General features: G+C 39.3%; 1 protein-coding gene across 7 annotated transcripts in view; it reads left to right on the plus strand.

Annotated features, from left to right (window-relative positions):
• ADGRG6 (adhesion G protein-coupled receptor G6) overlaps positions 1–19,735 on the plus strand; it is a 152,206-nt gene that overhangs the window by 109,816 nt on the left and 22,655 nt on the right. For all 7 annotated transcript variants that reach the window (XM_055433561.2, XM_055433567.2, XM_055433562.2 and 4 more), the window contains 7 exons: positions 3,179–3,298; positions 5,831–5,876; positions 7,395–7,504; positions 11,846–11,973; positions 12,845–13,113; positions 14,270–14,366; positions 16,603–16,886. In XM_055433561.2, coding sequence (XP_055289536.2) covers positions 3,179–3,298; positions 5,831–5,876; positions 7,395–7,504; positions 11,846–11,973; positions 12,845–13,113; positions 14,270–14,366; positions 16,603–16,886 — 1,054 coding nt within the window. The remainder of the gene's footprint in view (positions 1–3,178; positions 3,299–5,830; positions 5,877–7,394; positions 7,505–11,845; positions 11,974–12,844; positions 13,114–14,269; positions 14,367–16,602; positions 16,887–19,735) is intronic.

Consider the following 19,735-nt stretch of genomic DNA (forward strand, 5'->3'; position numbering starts at 1 on the left):
ACATGGACGGTTCTAATGGTACTCCCCTCAAAAAGGGAACAGAATAAGAGTATTTTTTTATTAATTAATTTTTATCACAGTATAGTTGCTTTACAATGTTGTATTAACCTCTGAAAAGTGAAAATGTTAGTCACTTCGTCTTGTCTAACTCTTTGTGACCCCATGGACTGTAGCCCTGCCAGGCTCCTGGGTCCATGGAATTCTCCAGGCAAAATTACTGGAGTGGGTTGCCATGCCCTTCTCCAGGGGATCTTCCCAATCCAGGGATTGAACCCAGCTCCGCCACACTGCCAGCAGATTCTGTACCGTCTGAGCCATCAGGGAAGCCTGGGGCCATGTTGGCCTCTCTGTGTGTTAGTCACTCAGTTGGGTACAACTCTTTGGGACCCCATGGACTGTAGCCCACCAGGCTCCTTTCTGTACATGGAATTCTCCAGGCAAGAATACTGGAGTGGGTAGCCATTCCCTTAGCCAAGGGATCTTCCCCACCCAGGGATTGAACCCAGGTCTCCTGCATTGCAGGCAGATTCTTTACTGTCTGAGCCACGAGGGAAGCCTTCTGCCACTGCTGCTAAGTTGCTTCAGTTGTGTTCCACTCTGTGTGACCCCAAAGACGGCAGCCCACCAGGCTCCCCCGTCCCTGGGATTCTTCAGGCAAGAACACTGGAGTGGGTTGCCATTTCTTTCTCCAATGCATACAAGTGAAAAAAAGTGAAAGTGAAGTCGCTCAGTCGTGTCCAACCCTCAGCAACCCCATGGACTGCAGCCTTCCAGGCTCCTCCATCCATGGAATTTTCCAGGCAAGAGTACTGGAGTGGGTGCCATTGCCTTCTCCAGGGAAACCTTCAGTTCAGTTCAGTTCAGTTCAGTCGCTCAGTCATGTCTGACTCTCTGCGACACCATGAATCACAGCACGCCAGGCCTCCCTGTCCATCACCAACTCCCGGAGTTCACTCAAACTCATGTCCACACAGTCGGTGATGCCATCCAGCCATCTCATTCTCTGTCGTCCCCTTCTCCTCCCGCCCCCAACCTTTCCCAGCATCAGAGTCTTTTCCAGTGAGTCAACTCATCGCATGAGGTGGCCAAAGTATTGCAGTCTCAGCTTCAGCATCAGTCCTTCCAATGAACACCCAGGATTGATCTCCTTTAGAATGGACTGGTTGGATCTCCTTGCAGTACAAGGGACTCTCAAGAGTCTTCTCCAGCACCACAGTTCAAAAGCATCGATTCTTCGGTGATTAGCTTTCTTCACAGTCCAACTCTCACATCCACACATGACCACGGGAAAAACCATAGCCTTGACTAGACGGACCTTTGTTGGCAAAGTAATGTCTCTGCTTTTTAATATACTATCAAGGTTGGTCATAACTTTCCTTCCAAGGAGTAAGCGTCTTTTAATTTCCTGGCTGCAATCAGCATCTGCAGTGATTTTGGAGCCCCCAAAAATAAAGTCTGACACTGTTTCCACTGTTTTTCCATCTATTTCCCATGAAGTGATGGGACCAGATGCCATGATCTTTGTTTTCTGAATGCTGAGCTTCAAGCCAACCTTTTCAATCTCTTCTTTCACTTTCATCAAGAGGCTTTTTAGTTCCTCTTCACTTTCTGCCATAAGGGTGGTGCATCTGCATATCTGAGGTTATTGATATTTCTCCCGGCAATCTTGATTCCAGCTTGTGCTTCTTCCAGGAAAGCCCTACTGCTCAGCAAAATGAATCAGCTATATATGTATGCATATCCCCTCTCTTTTGGATTTCCCTCTCATTTAGGACAGGACAGTGTATTAAGTCGAGTTCTCTGAGTTATACAGTATGTTCCCATCAGATGTCTATTTTATACATAGTATCAGTAGTGTGTATGTGTCAGTCTCAATCTCTTTAATTTCTCCCACCCCTCCTCTTTACTGGAAAGGCTGGGTATCTCCAAACCATAGGTCCTTTATTGAGAGAGCACACAAACCTAATAAAAAGCTATATTCTGGGTGCTGAGAACTAGGTATCATTGAAGGAATCCTGTAGTTATTCCAAAAGAGCTGATTTACAAGCTCTAATATAGAAATTGAGGAGGTTCAACAAGAAATACAAAGGAAAAGAGAAAGTAATGATAATTTATTGTTCCCAGGCATTTTGCAGCACAGATTCATTAATTTGATTTCCTGACAACCTTAACTTTGAAGTGGTAGCTACAGACGCCATCAAGTGTGCAATTGGAGATGATAGAAGTTCTGGTGGAGTTTTAATCCAGCAGAATTACATTTAGGTTTACATTAGTAAACACTCAGGCTTCCCTGGTGGCTCAGCTGGTAAAGAATCTGCCTGCAATGCAGGTCACCTGGGTTCTATCCCTGTATTGGGAAGTTCCCCTGGAGAAGGGAAAGGCTACCCACTCCAGTATTCTGGCCTGGAGTATTCCATGGACACTGTAGTCCGTGGGGTCACAAAGAATCAAACACAACTGAGCGACTTTCACTTCACTTCACTTTAGTAAACATTCGGGCTTCCCTAGAAGCTCAGACAGTAAAGAATCTGCCTGCAATTCAGAAGACCCGGGTTCCATCCCTGGGTGGAGGAAATCCCCTAGAGAAGGGAATGGCAACCCACTCTAATATTCTTGCCTGGAGAATTCCATGGACAGAGGAATTTGGTGGGCTACAGTCCATGGGATCGCAGAGTCAGACACGACTGAGCAACTTTAGCTTCACTCACTTCACTTCTGGTAAACACTCAGACTGTTGTCACGAACCTGAAAGATGAATTGATTTTTATTTTTCACACCATATTTCCTTGTTATTTCTTTAGAGGAAAACAACTTCATCTATTTTTTATGGTAGGGAAATGATCTAACTGTCTCGCAGCTTTTTATGAGTGTATATTATTTGTGAGTTTGCATTGTTTCAGATGTTAACTGGCTGACATCAGTCATAGCAACCAAGAGCGAAGTTTTAAGAACATTATCTTACAGCATTGGCTCTAAGATTCCTTCAATGTATTTATTATAATAAGGGAAATAGCAGAGCTCTTTCAGGAAAGCTAGCAGTTTGATCCTATAAACAGGATGTTCTATAACTGAGGATCTTAAGTGTAAGAAGTGCTGACAGATTGCTTACTTTGGAGCACCAAAATAAAATAAAAGGGTGTACTTCTGACTAATACACAATTATTTTTTTCTTTAAAAGGATGCAGGAACCAAGAAAGGCACCTTAGTGAGCTATGTGATGGCGTGCAGTATTGGAAACATTACTATCCAGAATCTGAAGGATCCTGTTCAGATAAGGATCAAACACACAAGAACTCAGGTAAAGAAAAGCTGCAAACAGCCATGGGACAGAGTCTGACTGTATCATAGAACTCTGAAGCATTTTTTTAAAACATGGTTAGAAGTAACTTGTACCTTGTGGGGGGCAGTTTTCTACAAAGGGGAAGCCAGCTATTCCGGTAGTCCTGTAATGTCACAGTAGACGGTGGCAGTAGGATGAGGGAGGGAAATTTAGTCTTATCTAGGATTCAGTCATCTGAAGAGGAATAAGAGTGAAGGAAAGAGCCACTCCTTTTAAGAAACGACATATGATTTGATGATTTCAAACTGTGATACTGGAGAAGACTCTTGAGAGACCCTTGGACAGCAAGGAGATCAAACCAGTCAATCCTAAAGGAAATCAACCCTGAATATTCATTGAAAGGGCTGATGCTGAAGCTGAAGCTCCAATATTTTGGCCCCCTGATGTGGAGAGTCAACTCGTTGGAAAAGATCCTAATGCTGGGAAAGATTGAGGGCAGGAAGAGAAGGGGCTGACAGAGGATGAGATGGTTGAATGGCAGCATTGACTCAATGGCTATGAGTTTGAGCAAGCTCTGGGAGATACTGAAGGACAGGGAAGCCTGGCATGCTGCAGTTCGTGGAGTCTCAAAGAGTCAGACATGACTTAGCCACTGAACAACAACAACAAATAATTATTGGATTGGCCATAAAGTTCATTCGTATTTTTGTGCATTGTACTTACAAAAAACATGAACAAACTTTTTGGCCAACCCAGTACTTCAGCTAAATTAGATTTAGACAGAGTGCACAATTGTGTCATTAAAGATTTTTGTTGCCTTTTTAAAGTCAAGTGAAGGTTAAAGTTGCTTAGTTGTATCTGACTCTTTGTGAGTGTAGCCTACCAGGTTCCTTTGTCCATAGAATTCTCCAGGCAAGAATACTGGAGTGCCTATCCCTTCTCCAGGGGATCCTCCTGACCCAGAAATCGAACCAGGGTCTCCTGCATTGCAGGCGGATTCTTTACCAGCTGAGCTACCAGGGAAGCCCTTTTAAAGTCAAAGATGACTGAAGCTGGGAAAACAGAAGGGAAATGGGAGAAACAGGAGAGAGTTGACTTATTTTTTTGAGAGGTTAGTGCTTGTCTAAAATCTTGGCAAATGTTGCTTTTTTTTTTCTCTACTTCGTCTGTTTATTTGATAAAATTATGTGGGGGTTCTTATTGACCTCAGTGGCCTAACCACAGTGTTCCCCTGTTTTATAGAGGCTCGCAGTCACAGTTCGACTATTAGGCAGGCAGGAAGGCAGGCGGGAAGTGACCCGGCTGATAAGGAGTAAGGCTTGGAATTAAAGTCTGCTAAGAATTCGCCTTGCTTTGTCACGGAACCCTCCGAGACTTCCCTATTCTACCCTTTGGCCTCCTTTGTTTCAGCTCCTTCATCCGTGAAGAATTTTTTTTTTTTTATTGTGGTAGAATATGTTGTTGTTCCATAGCTAAGTCGTGTCTTACTCTTTGCAACACCATGGGCTGCAGCACGCCACGCTTTCCTGTCCATCACTATCTCCCAGAGCTTGCTCAAACTCTGTCCATTGAGTCGATGATGCCATCCAACCATCTCATCCTCTGTCACCCCCTTCTCCTCCTGCCCTCAATTTTTCCCAATATCAGGGTCCTTTCCAATGAGTCGGCTCTTGGCATCAGGTGGCCAGAGTATTGGTAAAATATACATAACATAAAAGTTACTATTCTAAGCATTACTAAGTGTGCAAGTTCTGTGGGTACATTCACACTGCTCTGCAAGCATCCATCTCCAGAACTTCTTCATTTTCCCCAACTGAAACTATGTCCCCATGAAACACGTCCCATCCCTCGTCTCTCAGTCCTTGGAAACCGCCTTTCTATTCTGTCTCCATGAAACTGACTACTTTGATATCTCATCTAAGTGGAATCATACAGTATTTGTCCTTTTGTGATTGGCTTATTTCACTTGGTATTTTCGAGTTCTATCCATATGATGGCATGTGTCATAATTTCCTTCATTTTTAAGTTTGGATGATATTCCATTGCATACATACATACACAGACACACACACATTTTGCTTATCCATTCATTCATAATGGGTACTTTTGCTGCTTCCATCTTTTGGCGATTGTGAATAATGCTGCTCTGAGCATGGTTGTGTAAATATCTGTTTGAGTCCCTGCCTGCAATTAATTTGGGCATATACCTAGAAATAAAAGAGAATTTTGAAGATGAAGTGAAATTTTAGTGTAAAGAGCTTTGCTAAATGCTTAGAATTGCACTTTTCGATGAGATATAATTAGTAACCTGCAGATAAATGGATAAGGTGATGATTCCTCTGGCGCTATAGTTGATTTCCATTTGAAGTCTGTGACAGCAAACCCCTTAAACTGCCTGCTGTTCTTGGATTGTATTGCTGTGACTAATGGTGATCTATTCCTTTGTGAAAAACTTAGCATTTTTACTCTTTTCCCATATTCAAATTGTATGATTTTTTTTTTCATTTGTTTTAAACACAGTTTCATATGTTTATTCTTATGTTAATATAGGCAGTGTCTCATCCCATCTGTGCCTTCTGGGATCTGAACAAAAACGGTAAGTTTTAAAATATTGGCTGTCTTAATAACAACTGAATTTTAAACCTTGTTAGACACCTCCATTTCCTTTAATTCCATCTCAGATCAGAGTGAGTCACAGTGTAAGTGTGATGGCAGCTGAGCTGCAAAATTTAGTTTAGGTAGCTTGGGAAGAGAATTCTTATTTCAGTAACTATTCATTGCAAGAAGAAATAGGCATACTTTACTTAATAAAACTACCTCTAATTTCAGTAATTTATAAGCTATAGCATACATTTTTATTGCCCCTTTTAGATGAATGTCAGTATACATTTGCTTACATTTTTTCTAGGACCCTTCTGAGATTATTTGATGTGCATGAGGCATGCAATTTAAAATCTGGTTTCCAGACCATGGATTATGGGGGGATATCATATTAGAGGAGTGTAACTACAGGAATGATTATAATGAATATATGTTACTTGAAAGAAATGAAGTGCCTCCAAAATGACATTTTACAGTTGAGAGAGAAAGGCAAAATTAAGGGTAAATCACTAGGTGTAAAGGGTGGTGACGTCTGTGAAGGGAAGGGAAAACCTCGCACCTGGTCATCTTCCCCTGGGATTCCCCTGCTGTTCTCCTGTGGTCCCCCAGTGGGACTATGGTGGCCCAGTCAAACCAGTGCTAGTGTAGGCTGCTTCTCAGAAATGTAATCTGAAGGTGTCCCAAACCTCCTGATACTCCTTATCTTAGCTGGAAAGTTTTTGTTGTTGTTTGGTTTCTGCTTGCAGTTTGAGAAGATCCCGATTTACTTGCTACATAGTTAAAAATGATATCACCTTGTAGTCTTAAAACACTTTTCATCTATATGTGTTGTTCCTATTCCGTATCATACCATGAAAGTCACATAAGATGTGGCAAAGGCATTACAATAAGTTGTCTCTGTGCATGACTGCTGTGTGCTTAGTAGCATGTTCCAAGGACACTGACCTTTGTTCTCATGTCTTCCCAGAGACATAGATTGACCCAAGGGGGTAAAAAATTGTTTTGATCTCTAGAGATTTTGTTAGTATGTAACATATTTGGAAAGGAATATTCTTTTTGTGGAAATTGACTTTGGAATATATTAAATAAATTACACATCAATTCATGCATCAATATATTTATGTTAAATATATATTTGTATAAACTATAATCTACTAAATAAATATGTCTTATAGATATACTCAATATACATACATTAAATAAGTAAAATATATATTCAGATATTTTTAATTTTAAAAATTGATGTTTTTGCAGTCTCCCTGAGGAGGCACTTCCATAGGACACAGTTGAAAACCACCACCTAATCTCTTAACTGCCCACCTCGCAATCACATCCTATGATTCCAGGAATCGAAAACTGTTCTAAGTATTGGCAGTTTTCAAAACAGTATCCGTTTTGCAGATAAACTGCAAGGCAAAAGAGACTGAGGCATAGTTCCCCAAGGGAAAGCTCATCCATTCTGGGAAAGGAACTCACTTGCTGTCATTTTCACACTGTTGACTTCTTCCCACAGAAGGTTCTGGATTTTGGAACACTTCAGGATGTGTCTCACATTTCAAAGATTCAGATGCCAACGAGACAGTCTGCCTGTGTAACCACCTCACCCACTTTGGGGTTCTGATGGTAGGGGAGGACCGTCTAAACTCATTTTGAAATGATATAATTGTGCAAGGCGTATTTCTTTTTGTGAGTCAGCCTTTATGGATTATGTGTTTGGGAAATTTTTTCCTAAAAATTTTCATCTATGCCTGAAATCTTGATTCTTAAATAAAAATCTAATTGGCAGAGATCATATATTTAAAATGTGCAAGGTAAGTATAGAAAAGAATACTGTTCCCCCTATCCACCCCCACCCCGTGCATTAACAGTAATCACAAATAACCTCAGAAACGAGAAAATCACCATGAAACCCTTGAATTAACAGAGAAAGTTAGGGAGATGGGGAAAGAGAGGGAGAGAGAAAAGTTAAAGAGGAGAAAATGTTGGGTTTTACTAGCATGGAAGTGAGCTGTGAAAAGTTTCATCAAAAATTGTCTTATAGTATATTATCACTCGTATGTTTGAATGGAACTTTGTACCAGGCACTGGTGATCCAGTTGTGACCCCAAATGACTGCAGCCCTATCTAGAGATCACGCCTGTTAGCACAGACGAGTAACTAGGGTAGTGTGGAGGCCTGCCAGAGAAATGATGGGTGTGACATTTCTCCCACAACTAGACCTTCCTATCTTTCTTTCCTCCCTTTCTTCCTGCCTTCTTTTCCCTGGCCCTGGTTTTATCTCATTAGCCAGCCTGTCCAACAGTTCTAAGCAGAAATTAGATCGCATCAGTATGTTTTTTCAGCCCACCAAATTTTCAAGAGTCAATTTTCGAGAGTCATACAAGCAGGGACTTGTATGACTTCATCCACAGACTTACGCCTTGATTTTATAATCTGATATGCTAGTGTTTGTGTAAACATCTTTCTGGTATGAAATACACCCTCCATGTTCAAACAGAGCCATTGTTTCTGTATAGTTTCCATAAAGGGATCAAACCACATTTGTTTTTTAATTGAAGATGGGAGTAATGAGTGCTAAGGCAGTAAAGCTTTTCAAATTTGAATCACAGACGTCGGGTTATGTGTATCCAATCTGTCCCTTGAATCTTACACCCACTTCCAATGGGACTGAGAGGAAGCAGGGAGGGCCTGTGAGGTGCAGTGACTGGCTCATGGATCTACTTGGCCTATGGACTGATAAATGGCCATTGTCATGAGGCAACCCTGCCCGTTGTGATTTTCCTGACAATCCAGTACTTAAAGCTCTGAAGAATAAAGCCATGCCATTTAAAAAGACTGACAATCATAAAAAATAACTCTTTAACTTTCCTCAAATATTAATGTCTTCATTTACTGACAGACCATGAAAATAAGCAATTAAACTACAGCATGTCTTCCCTAAATAATTTTTTAAAATCCTGTTTTCTTCCGTATTCATTTTTTTGAAAAGTGACAGCATCTTTCTTTCATGAAATGCTGATTTTGCATCATTAATCATTTAGGTATACAAGCTTTAGCTTTTAATTCATTGAAGTATTTAACTGTGTGTGTGTTTGAGCAGGATTGTGTGTGTTGTAAATCAATATTGGATAAATAGATAGCAATAATACTAGTCACTGTTCAGAGATGATTTATGAGTAACCGAAGTTTGGCTTCCCATTACTTTTTTACAATTATTGTTTATATTTTGTTATGAATTTATAATTATATATTACTTTTTCTGTTGTCATTTGATGAAATAATTAATTTTACAGGTATAAGGGTATGTGCATTTTTTACTGCTCTGTTTCCATTGTGGCTGCTTTTATAGGATTATAAAGTTCTAGAAGAAAAACTTTCCAGAATTTATCTTTTCTGGTCATGTGCCCATATCCTTTCAGCGTTTCCAGACCACCAAGACATGTTAAGAGTCTTTCTTGGTGTACAAACTCTTTATTCACTGTGTAAGATATTCCTTGAGTCTACTTTGCCCCATGATGCATTCACCATATGAGGAATTAAAAACCATATCTCAGATTCATATCTCCTAATCTACAAACATATGAAAATTTTCACGTCCTCTGTTACATGTATTTGTAGTAAAACCGATTTTCATATTTTTTGACACTAGTGTGTTTTCATGTTGGCTAGTTCAGAGGAACAAATATTTTCATATTCTTCATTCTTTAAAAGTACAAAACAGCATGAGAATTATGTTTAAATGTTTAACTGTGAAGAGCATTATTTTATTCAATTTACATTTTAAACTGTGGCTCTAATCATGACTTGCAAGTCAACCACAACATCTAGTGGAGAGCCGTACGTTTTTCAAGAGGTAATCATGAGTCCTTTGGAGGTTCTCAAGATATTTCACTCCTCCATCAAATCCTGGAGTAACCAGAATTTTGATCGGGGTAACCTACCAGTGAATCGAGTGGCCTGACTCAAACACACCCCATGTGCCAGGGGAATCTCAGGTCCTCCCAGTGGTTTGAGGGATTCCTGGGAGAGGAGGGTAGGGATGGTCCTCTCTGACCCCGAGTCCCTGTGTCTGCTGAATTCCATCACTTTGCGCATTTCTTTCTATCACACAGGTACTGTTACCTGCTCCTCACTGTGTCAACCGAACCTGGAATTAAGTCCCACTCGTGGTTTTACATAGATATCCACTCATACAAAATGGCTTCCTGGAGGTTTTTGTATGAACAGCAGATTTTATTGACATTTTGGTGACAATTAAAGAAAATTAACATTACAGAATGAAAAACCTATAAACTTTTTTTTTCATAATTTAAGACCTAAAAGTTTAAACCAGATATTCCATGTTCCTTCTCCAAAAAGGCTCTGTTTTCAAACATCTGTATAATGGAGATGCCTTTCTCCTCCAACCAAGGCTTGAGTAGTTGGTCTTAACTCAAGATTTAGCCCTTGTCCAATTCTCCATTTAAGGAAGAAAAGATTTTCCTTTTCTGAATTTTTCAGAAAATCTTCACGCCTGAATTTTTCAAGTCTGCCTCCTCCTGCACAGTGAAATTAAGGCTGTGTATTCACATGCAAAAATGTTTACTTCTTTTTAATCACAACAACCTTTAAATACTTAAACAAATGTTTTTGTTTTTGTTTTTTTCTGCTGTGCTGGGTCTTCATTGACATTGGCAGACTCCTCACTTTGGTGGCTTCTCTCGTTGCACAGCATCGGCTCTAGAACACAGGCTCAGTGGTTGTGGTACACAGGCTTTAGTTCCCCTCTGCATGTGGAATTTTCCCAGACCATGGATTGAACCTGTGTCCTCTGCACCACTAGGGAAGTCCAACCCCTAACACTTTTAAGTAACAACTTTTCAAGTGTATAAAAATCAACGCCCCCCCCCCCCCAAAAAAAACCTCTTGGTGGCTTCTCATTTATGAAAACAGAAAAGAAAAGACCTTATATGTACCAAACTTTGAAATGACCACAGTAAGAGCCTCAGCACTATTCTTAGAACTGGGCAGCCACGTGCCAGCCAGCCTCTGGCTGTCTCGGATGAGTCCCACCCTACCAAGCAAAAAAACCAAGGCCCACCTGAGGGCTTGGACATACAGGCCACAGTGGCCTCCTTTTGTGCTTGGGACCCCAGCCCTGGCGTCTGGTAATTTATAATGCAAGACAATGACCTCCTTTCCAGTTTTTGTTAGGGGAACCAGTGGTTTTGCTCTTCAAGTTATACTGATGTGCAAAGAGCTTGGGCAATGGGTAATGATAAAAAACCATGTGCAACTCTCTCAATAATGCTATGTTTTTGTTTCATGGAGTGATCCACAAGAGTGCAATAAGTGGAAATTTCAGTACAGGCATACCTCGGAGATATTTTTGTGGGTTCGGTTCCAGACCACTGCAATAAAGCAAATATCAAGATAAAATGAGTCATACAAATTTTTGGGTTTCCCAGTACATGTAAAAGTTATGTTTGTACAATACTGTAGCCTGTGAATGTGCAATGTCATTATCTCTAAAAGGAAAAATAAGACAATATAATTACCTTACTTTAAAATATTTTATTGCTAGAAATTGGTCACCATTGTCTAAGCTTCAGTTTATCAAGCAGTGACATCGAAGATCACTGATCACAGGTCACCATAACAAATATAATAACAATGAACTGAACAAGTTTTAAATATGATGAGAATTACCAAAGTGCAACACAGAGACCCAAAGTGAGCAAATGTTGGAAAAATGTCTTAATTCAGAGTTGCCACAAATGTTCAGTTTGTAAAAAGAATGCAGTGTCTGTGAAGTGCAATAAAGGCAGACACTTAAAATGAGATTTGCCTGTATTGGTTTACACTGTTGTTGTTAGCCCCTAAGATTGAGTTTCAATTCTAAGTGTTGTCATGAAGCTTCTACTAAAACAAAACAGCATTCTCATGAAAAGAGATTGTTACAGCTGTTTCTCATGTTTTTGGTAGGACCTTCAAGGAACTGCCTCACAATTGGATGCAAAAAACACTAAAATCCTCACCTTCATTAGCTATATTGGGTGTGGAATATCTGCCATCTTTTCAGCAGCTACCCTCCTGACATATGTTGCTTTTGAGTAAGTTTTTTTTTCTATCTGACAAATCCAGAGCAGACTGTTGCAAAACACGAATACAAGAATTGTCTCAGCTTTTAAAAGCATACATACACCTTGTGAATCATATAGGATTCAGTTTTAACATTCATATTTCTCTTGAGATGTATCGTGCAACATGAGTTTCCCAGCTTTAGAATCTTAATTTATAGTTACTATATTTCTATAGTTAATACATTTATAGTACTATAAATACATTTATGGTACTATATACATTTATAAATACATTTATAATACTATAATACATTTATAGTTTCTATATTTCTATAGTTAATACATTTATTGATAAAATGTATTTAAGCCTGTTACAGATGATTAGTATTTAAGTAAATAACAATTGTACGAATTGCTTTTTATGGTAAAAGATGAAAACATTTTTGTGAAAATACAAGATGAAAATTTGAAAAAAGATGAAAGCAAAATAAATCTTATATAATTGGTTTGAAACAGGAAGTCTTTTTAAAAAAAGGACCCTGACCTCATTAGAAATTAAGAAATTTCAACAAATTTTAGAGAAATTGGTTTTTAACAAAAATATTTTTTCTAATAAATCTAGAATTTTTCCTGGATTAAAAAAAAATCAACCTGTTGTAACCAATTAGAATATTTGGAAACAGTTTTGAAATAAGATTAGTATTTTTTAAAAAATCTTTATAATTTGCTTGGTACTCCTGTATCTTTGGCCCTCCTCCCAGTGGAACCGCGTCATAAAGATGGTGCTATCTAGGTTATTGCAGAGTTGTATAATATGTGAATTAATTGCCTGTGCTTAAAAGATTTATTTACAATATCATTCTCATATATCTTTCTATTGCTCCTCCTTTTTCTTTTAAAGAAAATTACGAAGGGATTATCCCTCCAAAATCTTGATGAACCTCAGCACAGCCCTGCTGTTCCTGAATCTCATCTTCCTCCTGGACGGATGGATCACCTCATTTCACGTGGATGGACTTTGCACGGCCATCGCAGCCCTCCTGCACTTCTTCCTTCTAGCTACCTTTACCTGGATGGGACTAGAAGCAATTCACATGTACATTGCTCTGGTGAAAGTATTTAACACTTACATTCGCCGGTACATCCTGAAATTCTGCATCGTTGGCTGGGGTAAGCCTCCTGCATTTTTTTTTTTTTTTTCCTGTCCTGGAAATCACTAGGTTCTCATAGGAAAATCCTATTTTGAAAGAATAGGACTGCTAAAAGAAACTTCAAGATTGTGAATGATATGCGTTTGATATATATAACTGAAGGCAGGGGTGTTTTTAAAACTGTTCCACAGTCCTCACAAAAGTCACGATTAAAGGGGGAAAAAAAAAAACCTTAGCTCTTGAGTCACCACCAACTTATTTCCTGTGTCCAGAGCCAGCCCACCCAAGTCTGAAGAAGCAGCTGGCAGACAGTGGTGGATTTCCATTATATTTCAAAATAGAAAGGCCAGCTCAGACTCTTAACTATTCTTGCCCCTAGACACATGCCCATGTCTTGGAAACCTGAGAGAAGAGGTTATTTTTGTGAGTGCAACCAGAATACTGACAGAATTCTTACTTTGAACTTCTTACCATAATTCCTCAGCCAGACACGGATGGCTATATTAGCCTGTTTACAGTCTTACAGTCAGGCTCCTTCTTTTATCTGGGTTCTCTATTGGGGCAGGCATTTTCAAGCTTTATCACAAATCTCTTTTTCAGATGGCAGGGGGGAAATGAGACATTTGCAAGGTGTTCAATACCTCCTTAGGAGGTAGTGAAGGCACCGTTCAAGGAATTCGGGTGGGGTAGCATTTCCCTACTGAAATATACATGCAAATCTATATAGATTCTCATGAGAGAAAAGAGATGACTGTAAAGACTTTCTGCCCCCATTGTTTCCCCTCAACTTATTCTGAAGATGTTTCTTTCTATGGAAAGGTGTAGAATGAAGCTGCAGTTAACTTTCCAACCTGAAGTCGGTCAGTCTAACAGGTGTCATTCATGAAACTACATTTTCTGGTGCTATGTTCAGTATAGGGCAGGTCCTTATACTCTAGTGGGTATCAGCAAGCAAACAGAATACTTAAGATTTAGATTGTTTCCAATTACAGTTGGATGTTTCATACTAGAAAAGGGATTTTATTGTTGTTTTCAACCAAGCTGCCAGTTTTAAGAAATATGATTTTATAATATGGACTGTTTACTTTCTTTTTTTCCCCTTGCCATTTTCAGTCTTATAAAGCAATTTCAGATGCTTCAGAAAAGTTGTTTCTGTCATGGTTTTGTTATAACAGGTGTGCCTGCCTTAGTTGTGTCCATTGTTCTAGCAAGCAGAAAGCAAAATGAAGTCTATGGAAAAGAGAGTTATGGAAAAGAACAAGGTGATGAATTGTAAGTAACAAAAGTTTGTTGGGAATTTATTTGTGATGAGTATTATATGCTTTGTTTCCTGAAGTTTAGTATGAGTTTTCATGCCAATAGTGAGCTTCTTATTTTGGAAGGTTAAGTTGTATTTGCATGTCCTTGCTCTGCTATACCATACATGAATTCAGTTGAAAGCCCTGAACTGTGTGAGCTACTTGTATGAATGTCGTGCTCTTCTCATCTGGAGTTCAAAAGAAGCCTAAGATTCTCTCTTCTAGATGTAGAAGATCCTGTCTTTTCGAGGAGGTTTCCTAATACTTCCACCTCATTAAACCACATGCATCTTCCAGAGAGTTAAGAAGCAGCATCAGACAGTGAGGGATTCAGTAACAATATGATTATGTGTGAAAGTGGAGAGAATGGATCCTGAATAATTTGAAAAATTCCCTTCAGACTGTGAGATTATTGAGGCTAAGATTTTTAAACTGTTCAGTTTTGACAGTTAGTTTTCTTGTATTTATGTAGCACATAGTAAGTACTCAGTATTATTTGTGGGTTGACTGAATTGGTGAATGAAGAGCTTATTCCTGCCTGTGATGCCACGTTTCTGTGCTCATTTCATGGATGGATATTACTTTTATATCCAGTCAGTATCCAGTTCTGTTCCTTTCCTCCTGGTCTTCCCTTTTATGTTTCCAAAGTAACATTCAAAAGCCCCCGAAGAGAGCTCGTGGGAAATAGATGATCCATGCCAGGAATTTCAGATTCTAGGGGGACTTTCATATAGAAAGAAATATTAGCTCCAGAGGCAAGCCGTATCATTTGGGGGACCTTTAAAATAAGCTATATTAAAGGTACAAGTCAGTGCATAAGTTCTAAATAAGGGAATTTAAAAAGTATGTGAGTCAGCTTTTATAGGCCTTTAAAGTATGATTCAGTAAGCTATTGTGCCATCGACAGCTCTCATTATTTGAGAATTTACTATATGCCAGGAATCTTGTTAGGTTATAGGCCTCAAAAATGTTCAAGACAGCTTTTGCCTTTGGGACGGTCGTGTTATACCATGGTAGATATAACCTACCAAAATGATGACCATATGCTTTAGAATTTGAAGATTAATTGTCTTAAATATTTCATCTAGATATTTTTGATACCTAAGAATTTGCATAGTATTAATTAGATACTGGGGCATCTGCAAATTGCAGTATTTTAATTTTACTTTTAGTACCCTTTAAAATTGCTTTCATCTATTTTCAGATATATATCATTCTGAATAGCAAGTGTATCTTTCCTCATCTTACAAGGATGTTATGATGTAAGCTTTTTATTTGTGCATTAGAAGTTTCAGCATAAGAATAACAGAGTTATACAATAAGGTTGTGCCTCAATTAGACCAATTATATTAATAGAAATTATTTTGTTCCTAATAATGGAATCCACAATTATGTATGTCTTAAATAAGTAAGTAGTACTCTTTTCACATAATAAGAAACTTGGAAGACGGCAACAATTAACATTAATTTTGTGGCTGAAAATGTTAGGACCAGCAATCCTATTGCTCTCTTGGTCTTCCTTTCCTGGATAGAAGATGATGACTACAGCCACATAGCTTGCATTCATGTTCAAAGCAGAAGTAAGAAATAAGGGCTTTGCCAGTGAGTCTGTCAGGAATACCTCTCTCAAAATCCCTTAGTGGACTCTGCTACCATATCGTTTTGCAGAACAATGTCCACATATGCTCAGTCACTCAGTGGTGTCTGGCTGTTTGTGATCTCATAGACTGTAGTAGCCCCCAGGCTCCTCTATCCATGGGTTTCTCCAGGCAAGCATACTGGAGTGGGTTGCCATTTCTTTCTCCAGAATGTCCACATGGCCACCATTTAAATAACAGAGGAAATAGAGAAAGTTTCCCATCCTCTGGAGTGGAGGCCCATAAGAGAAAGGGGATAGATGTGGTTTAGGGTGAGCCAAACAATAATTTCTTCACACCAAGTCAGAGTTTAAGAGGCTACCTTGTTTTCTTAATTGTTGACTTAAATAACTAGGTATTAAGATAATGACTATTCAAAAGAAAGCAAAAACAAAAACTTATGTAAACATCGAGGAAGAAACTGAGGTCCCCCAAATGAAGTGACTTCCTAAAGGCATTTGAGGGGTATTTGAGGAAGGCCCACCTGTAAAGTATGCAGAATCCCAAAGTAAGCCTCTTAGGTAAGCAGGGCGTGATAATTAATCTCATTCTTTCTGTCTCGTCTCCTTTAAGCTGTTGGATACAGGATCCTGTCGTGTTTTACGTGACCTGCGCCGGGTATTTCGGACTCATGTTCTTCTTGAACGTGGCCATGTTCATTGTGGTGATGGTGCAGATCTGTGGGAGGAACGGCAAGAGGAGCAGCCGGACGCTGCGTGAGGAGGTTCTCCGGAACCTGCGTAGCGTGGTTAGCCTGACGTTTCTCCTGGGCATGACGTGGGGGTTTGCTTTCTTTGCCTGGGGACCTTTGAATGTTCCCTTCTTGTACCTCTTCTCCATCTTCAACTCGTTACAAGGTAAGATAATTGCTGCGTGCCTACTAAGTCGCTTCAGTTGTGTCTGACTCTTTGAAACCCTATGGACTATAGCCCAGCGGGCTGCCCTGTCCATGAGATTCTCCAAGGAAGAATACTGAAGTGGGTTGCCATGCCCTCATCTGGGGATCTTCCCCATCCAGGCATGGAACCCATGTTTCTTATATCTCCTGCATTAGCAGGTGGGTTCTTTACCTCTAATGCCACCTGAGAAGCCCAAGATAAATGGTACCTGCGCCATTTTCTCTTTCATATTTGAACGTATGTGCAGACAGCTTCACTTTTGAACAGACACCATGCTCCATTTCTAAGTCACTATTCTTAGTGCTGACCACAGTTCCAGGCACAGAGTGGGTGCTCATGAAAATGGCCTTGAATGAAGTAAAGAGGTTGAATGTTAGTTTATTTGTTTTCAGCGTTTTATATACCAAGCACCTAAAACTATGCCTGGAAGATAGTAGGTGCTTTGGTAAATATATCTTGTTCATGAGTCAATATGAGAGGTGTCCGACGGGAAGGGAAAGGGAGGCACAGATGCTTTGTGCCTTCTTCACAGTTTTGCTGAGTGTTGCTGCTCTTCATGGAACCATGTGGGTGTAGCATTCTTGGCCAGAAAAATCTTTAGACTCTGTCAGGGTCAGAGAAATTCACTTTGATTCCTTGGCTCTAAATATAAATACCAACAATCTAGTTCAGAAATGCTAATTTTTTTTTCCCCTAAGTTATGGCAGTCAACTCAACAATCTAATAAATGGCTTGTTCTGTTTAGAAATACAAGGTTTCTTTCAAGGAGTTTCCTGTAATCCTTCTAAGTCCATAACACACAACCTAGTGTACTCTAGAGTGAATTTAACTTTTTCAACCATTTTTATTAAAGTATAGTTGATTTACAATGTTGTGCCGATCTCTGCTATACAGCAAAGTGACTCGTTATACACATATGTACAATCTTTTTAAAAATATATTCTTTTCCATTATAGTTTGTCCCAAGAGATTGGATGTAGTTCCCTGTGCTATGCAGTATGACCTTGTTGCTTATCCATTATAAATGTAATAGTTTGAATCTATTAACCCCAAACTTCCAGTCCATCCCTCTCCCTCCCCCTCCCCTCTCCCCCCGCCTCCCCTCTCCCCACTGGCAACCAGAAGTCTCATCTCTGTGTCTGTGAGTCTGCTGTTTTATAGACAGTGTCGTTTGTGCCATATTTTAAATTCACATGTAAGTGATATCGTGTGGTGTTTGTCTTTCTCTTTCTGACTTCACTTAGTATGATAATCTCTAGTTGCATCCATCTTGCAGCAAATAGCGTTATTTCATTCTTTCTTGTGGCTGAGTAGTAGTCCATTGTACATATGTACCACATCTTCTGTGTATAGACATTCAGATTGTTTTGGCTACTGTGTATAGTATTGCTATGAACATAGGGTGCATGTATCTTTTTAAATTATAGTTTTGTCTAAGTATATGCCCAGGAGTGGGGTTGCTAGGTCATATGGTAATTCTGTTTGTTAGTTTTCTGAGGAACATCCATACTGTTCTCCATAATGTCTGTAGAAACTTACATTCCCACCAACACTATTAGGAAGATTCCCTTTTAGGATGAATTTAGTTTTGAACCTAAGTGAATATGAAGTGTTTTTTTCAAAATTCAGCAACATTCTGTAAGACATTGATATATCCTGTATTGTTGTTAAAACTCCCTAATGTTGGAAGCACTATGAAGTCCACAGACCGGTAGGAATGAGGTGACAAAGTTTGGCATCTTTTAGAGCAGGGCATTACTACTGGCTTACCTAAAGCTACTGGTCATGCACTTGAAGGTTTTGTGGGGAAGGAATAGCTGACTAAAGCTGAATGAATCTGAGCTGGGATGGAAAGTGTGGAAATCAGGTCTGTGCTTCTCGCAGGTGAGATGCCTGAGCAAATGCTCCCAGCAGTTGTGTTCTAAGAAAAGTCTGTATTTACCTACAGAAGAGTTTTTACTGCTTTGTATCCTTTGTATCTGTTTTGCTTATCTTCCTCAGTTTCCAACTAGTTCATGAGCTCTTGTTTTAAAAACCTGTCACTTAAAAGGTGCACAATAATTACTTGATAAATCAATCACTGCATTGTTCGATGAAGAAGGCAGGAGCTTGGGGGATGGCCTAAATTCAATCTGACACTCCTCCGGCATAAATATGAATTAATTAGTTGAGCAAATTTTATTCAGATTCATTCTCCTTTGACAGAGGAACTTTGTGAGCTCATTATCTTTAGGAAATAAAATAATAAGCCTCAAGTGCACCTCCAAAAGTTGGAAACTGAATAGGTAGCATATGAGTACATCTGCACTGGGATCCAACTTTGTAAAGTGAGTTTTCCTCTGTTTAATCTCTTCTATAATATACAACATAAAAGTGCCTAGACAAATATTGACAGAAATATCCATTAACATTAGAAAATTCCATGGTTTTATATTTCAGGATTGTACATGAAAGGCACATTAATCTGCCAGCCCAACCTTGTTTTTGCTTTTAGAATTTCCTGGCAGTTTCAGTAATCTGCAACAGTTACAGTTGTCTGTTCAGCTCTGTTTCCATTAATGAGACTTGGGATGTTTTATTTTTCCCAGCATAGGTCTCCTCTCAGGAGGGAAAAATGTTGTAAACCATCATCGAGTCAGTGTTCTTCATAAATCACTGACTTTTAAGGCTGATTTTAAATTATATAAATTCAGAACAGATTTCTGCACATTCAATGATATTAAAAACACCTTCTAAAAAGAAAATTTAAATTAAAAGGCAATGATACAGAGCACATGAATCTAACAATTCCTTACTGGCCAGACTTG

The sequence above is a fragment of the Moschus berezovskii genome, chromosome 10 (genome assembly GCF_049115385.1).
Source record: "Moschus berezovskii isolate FMDL1 chromosome 10, NW_MosBer_1.0, whole genome shotgun sequence".
NCBI classification, from domain to species: Eukaryota; Metazoa; Chordata; class Mammalia; order Artiodactyla; family Moschidae; genus Moschus; species Moschus berezovskii.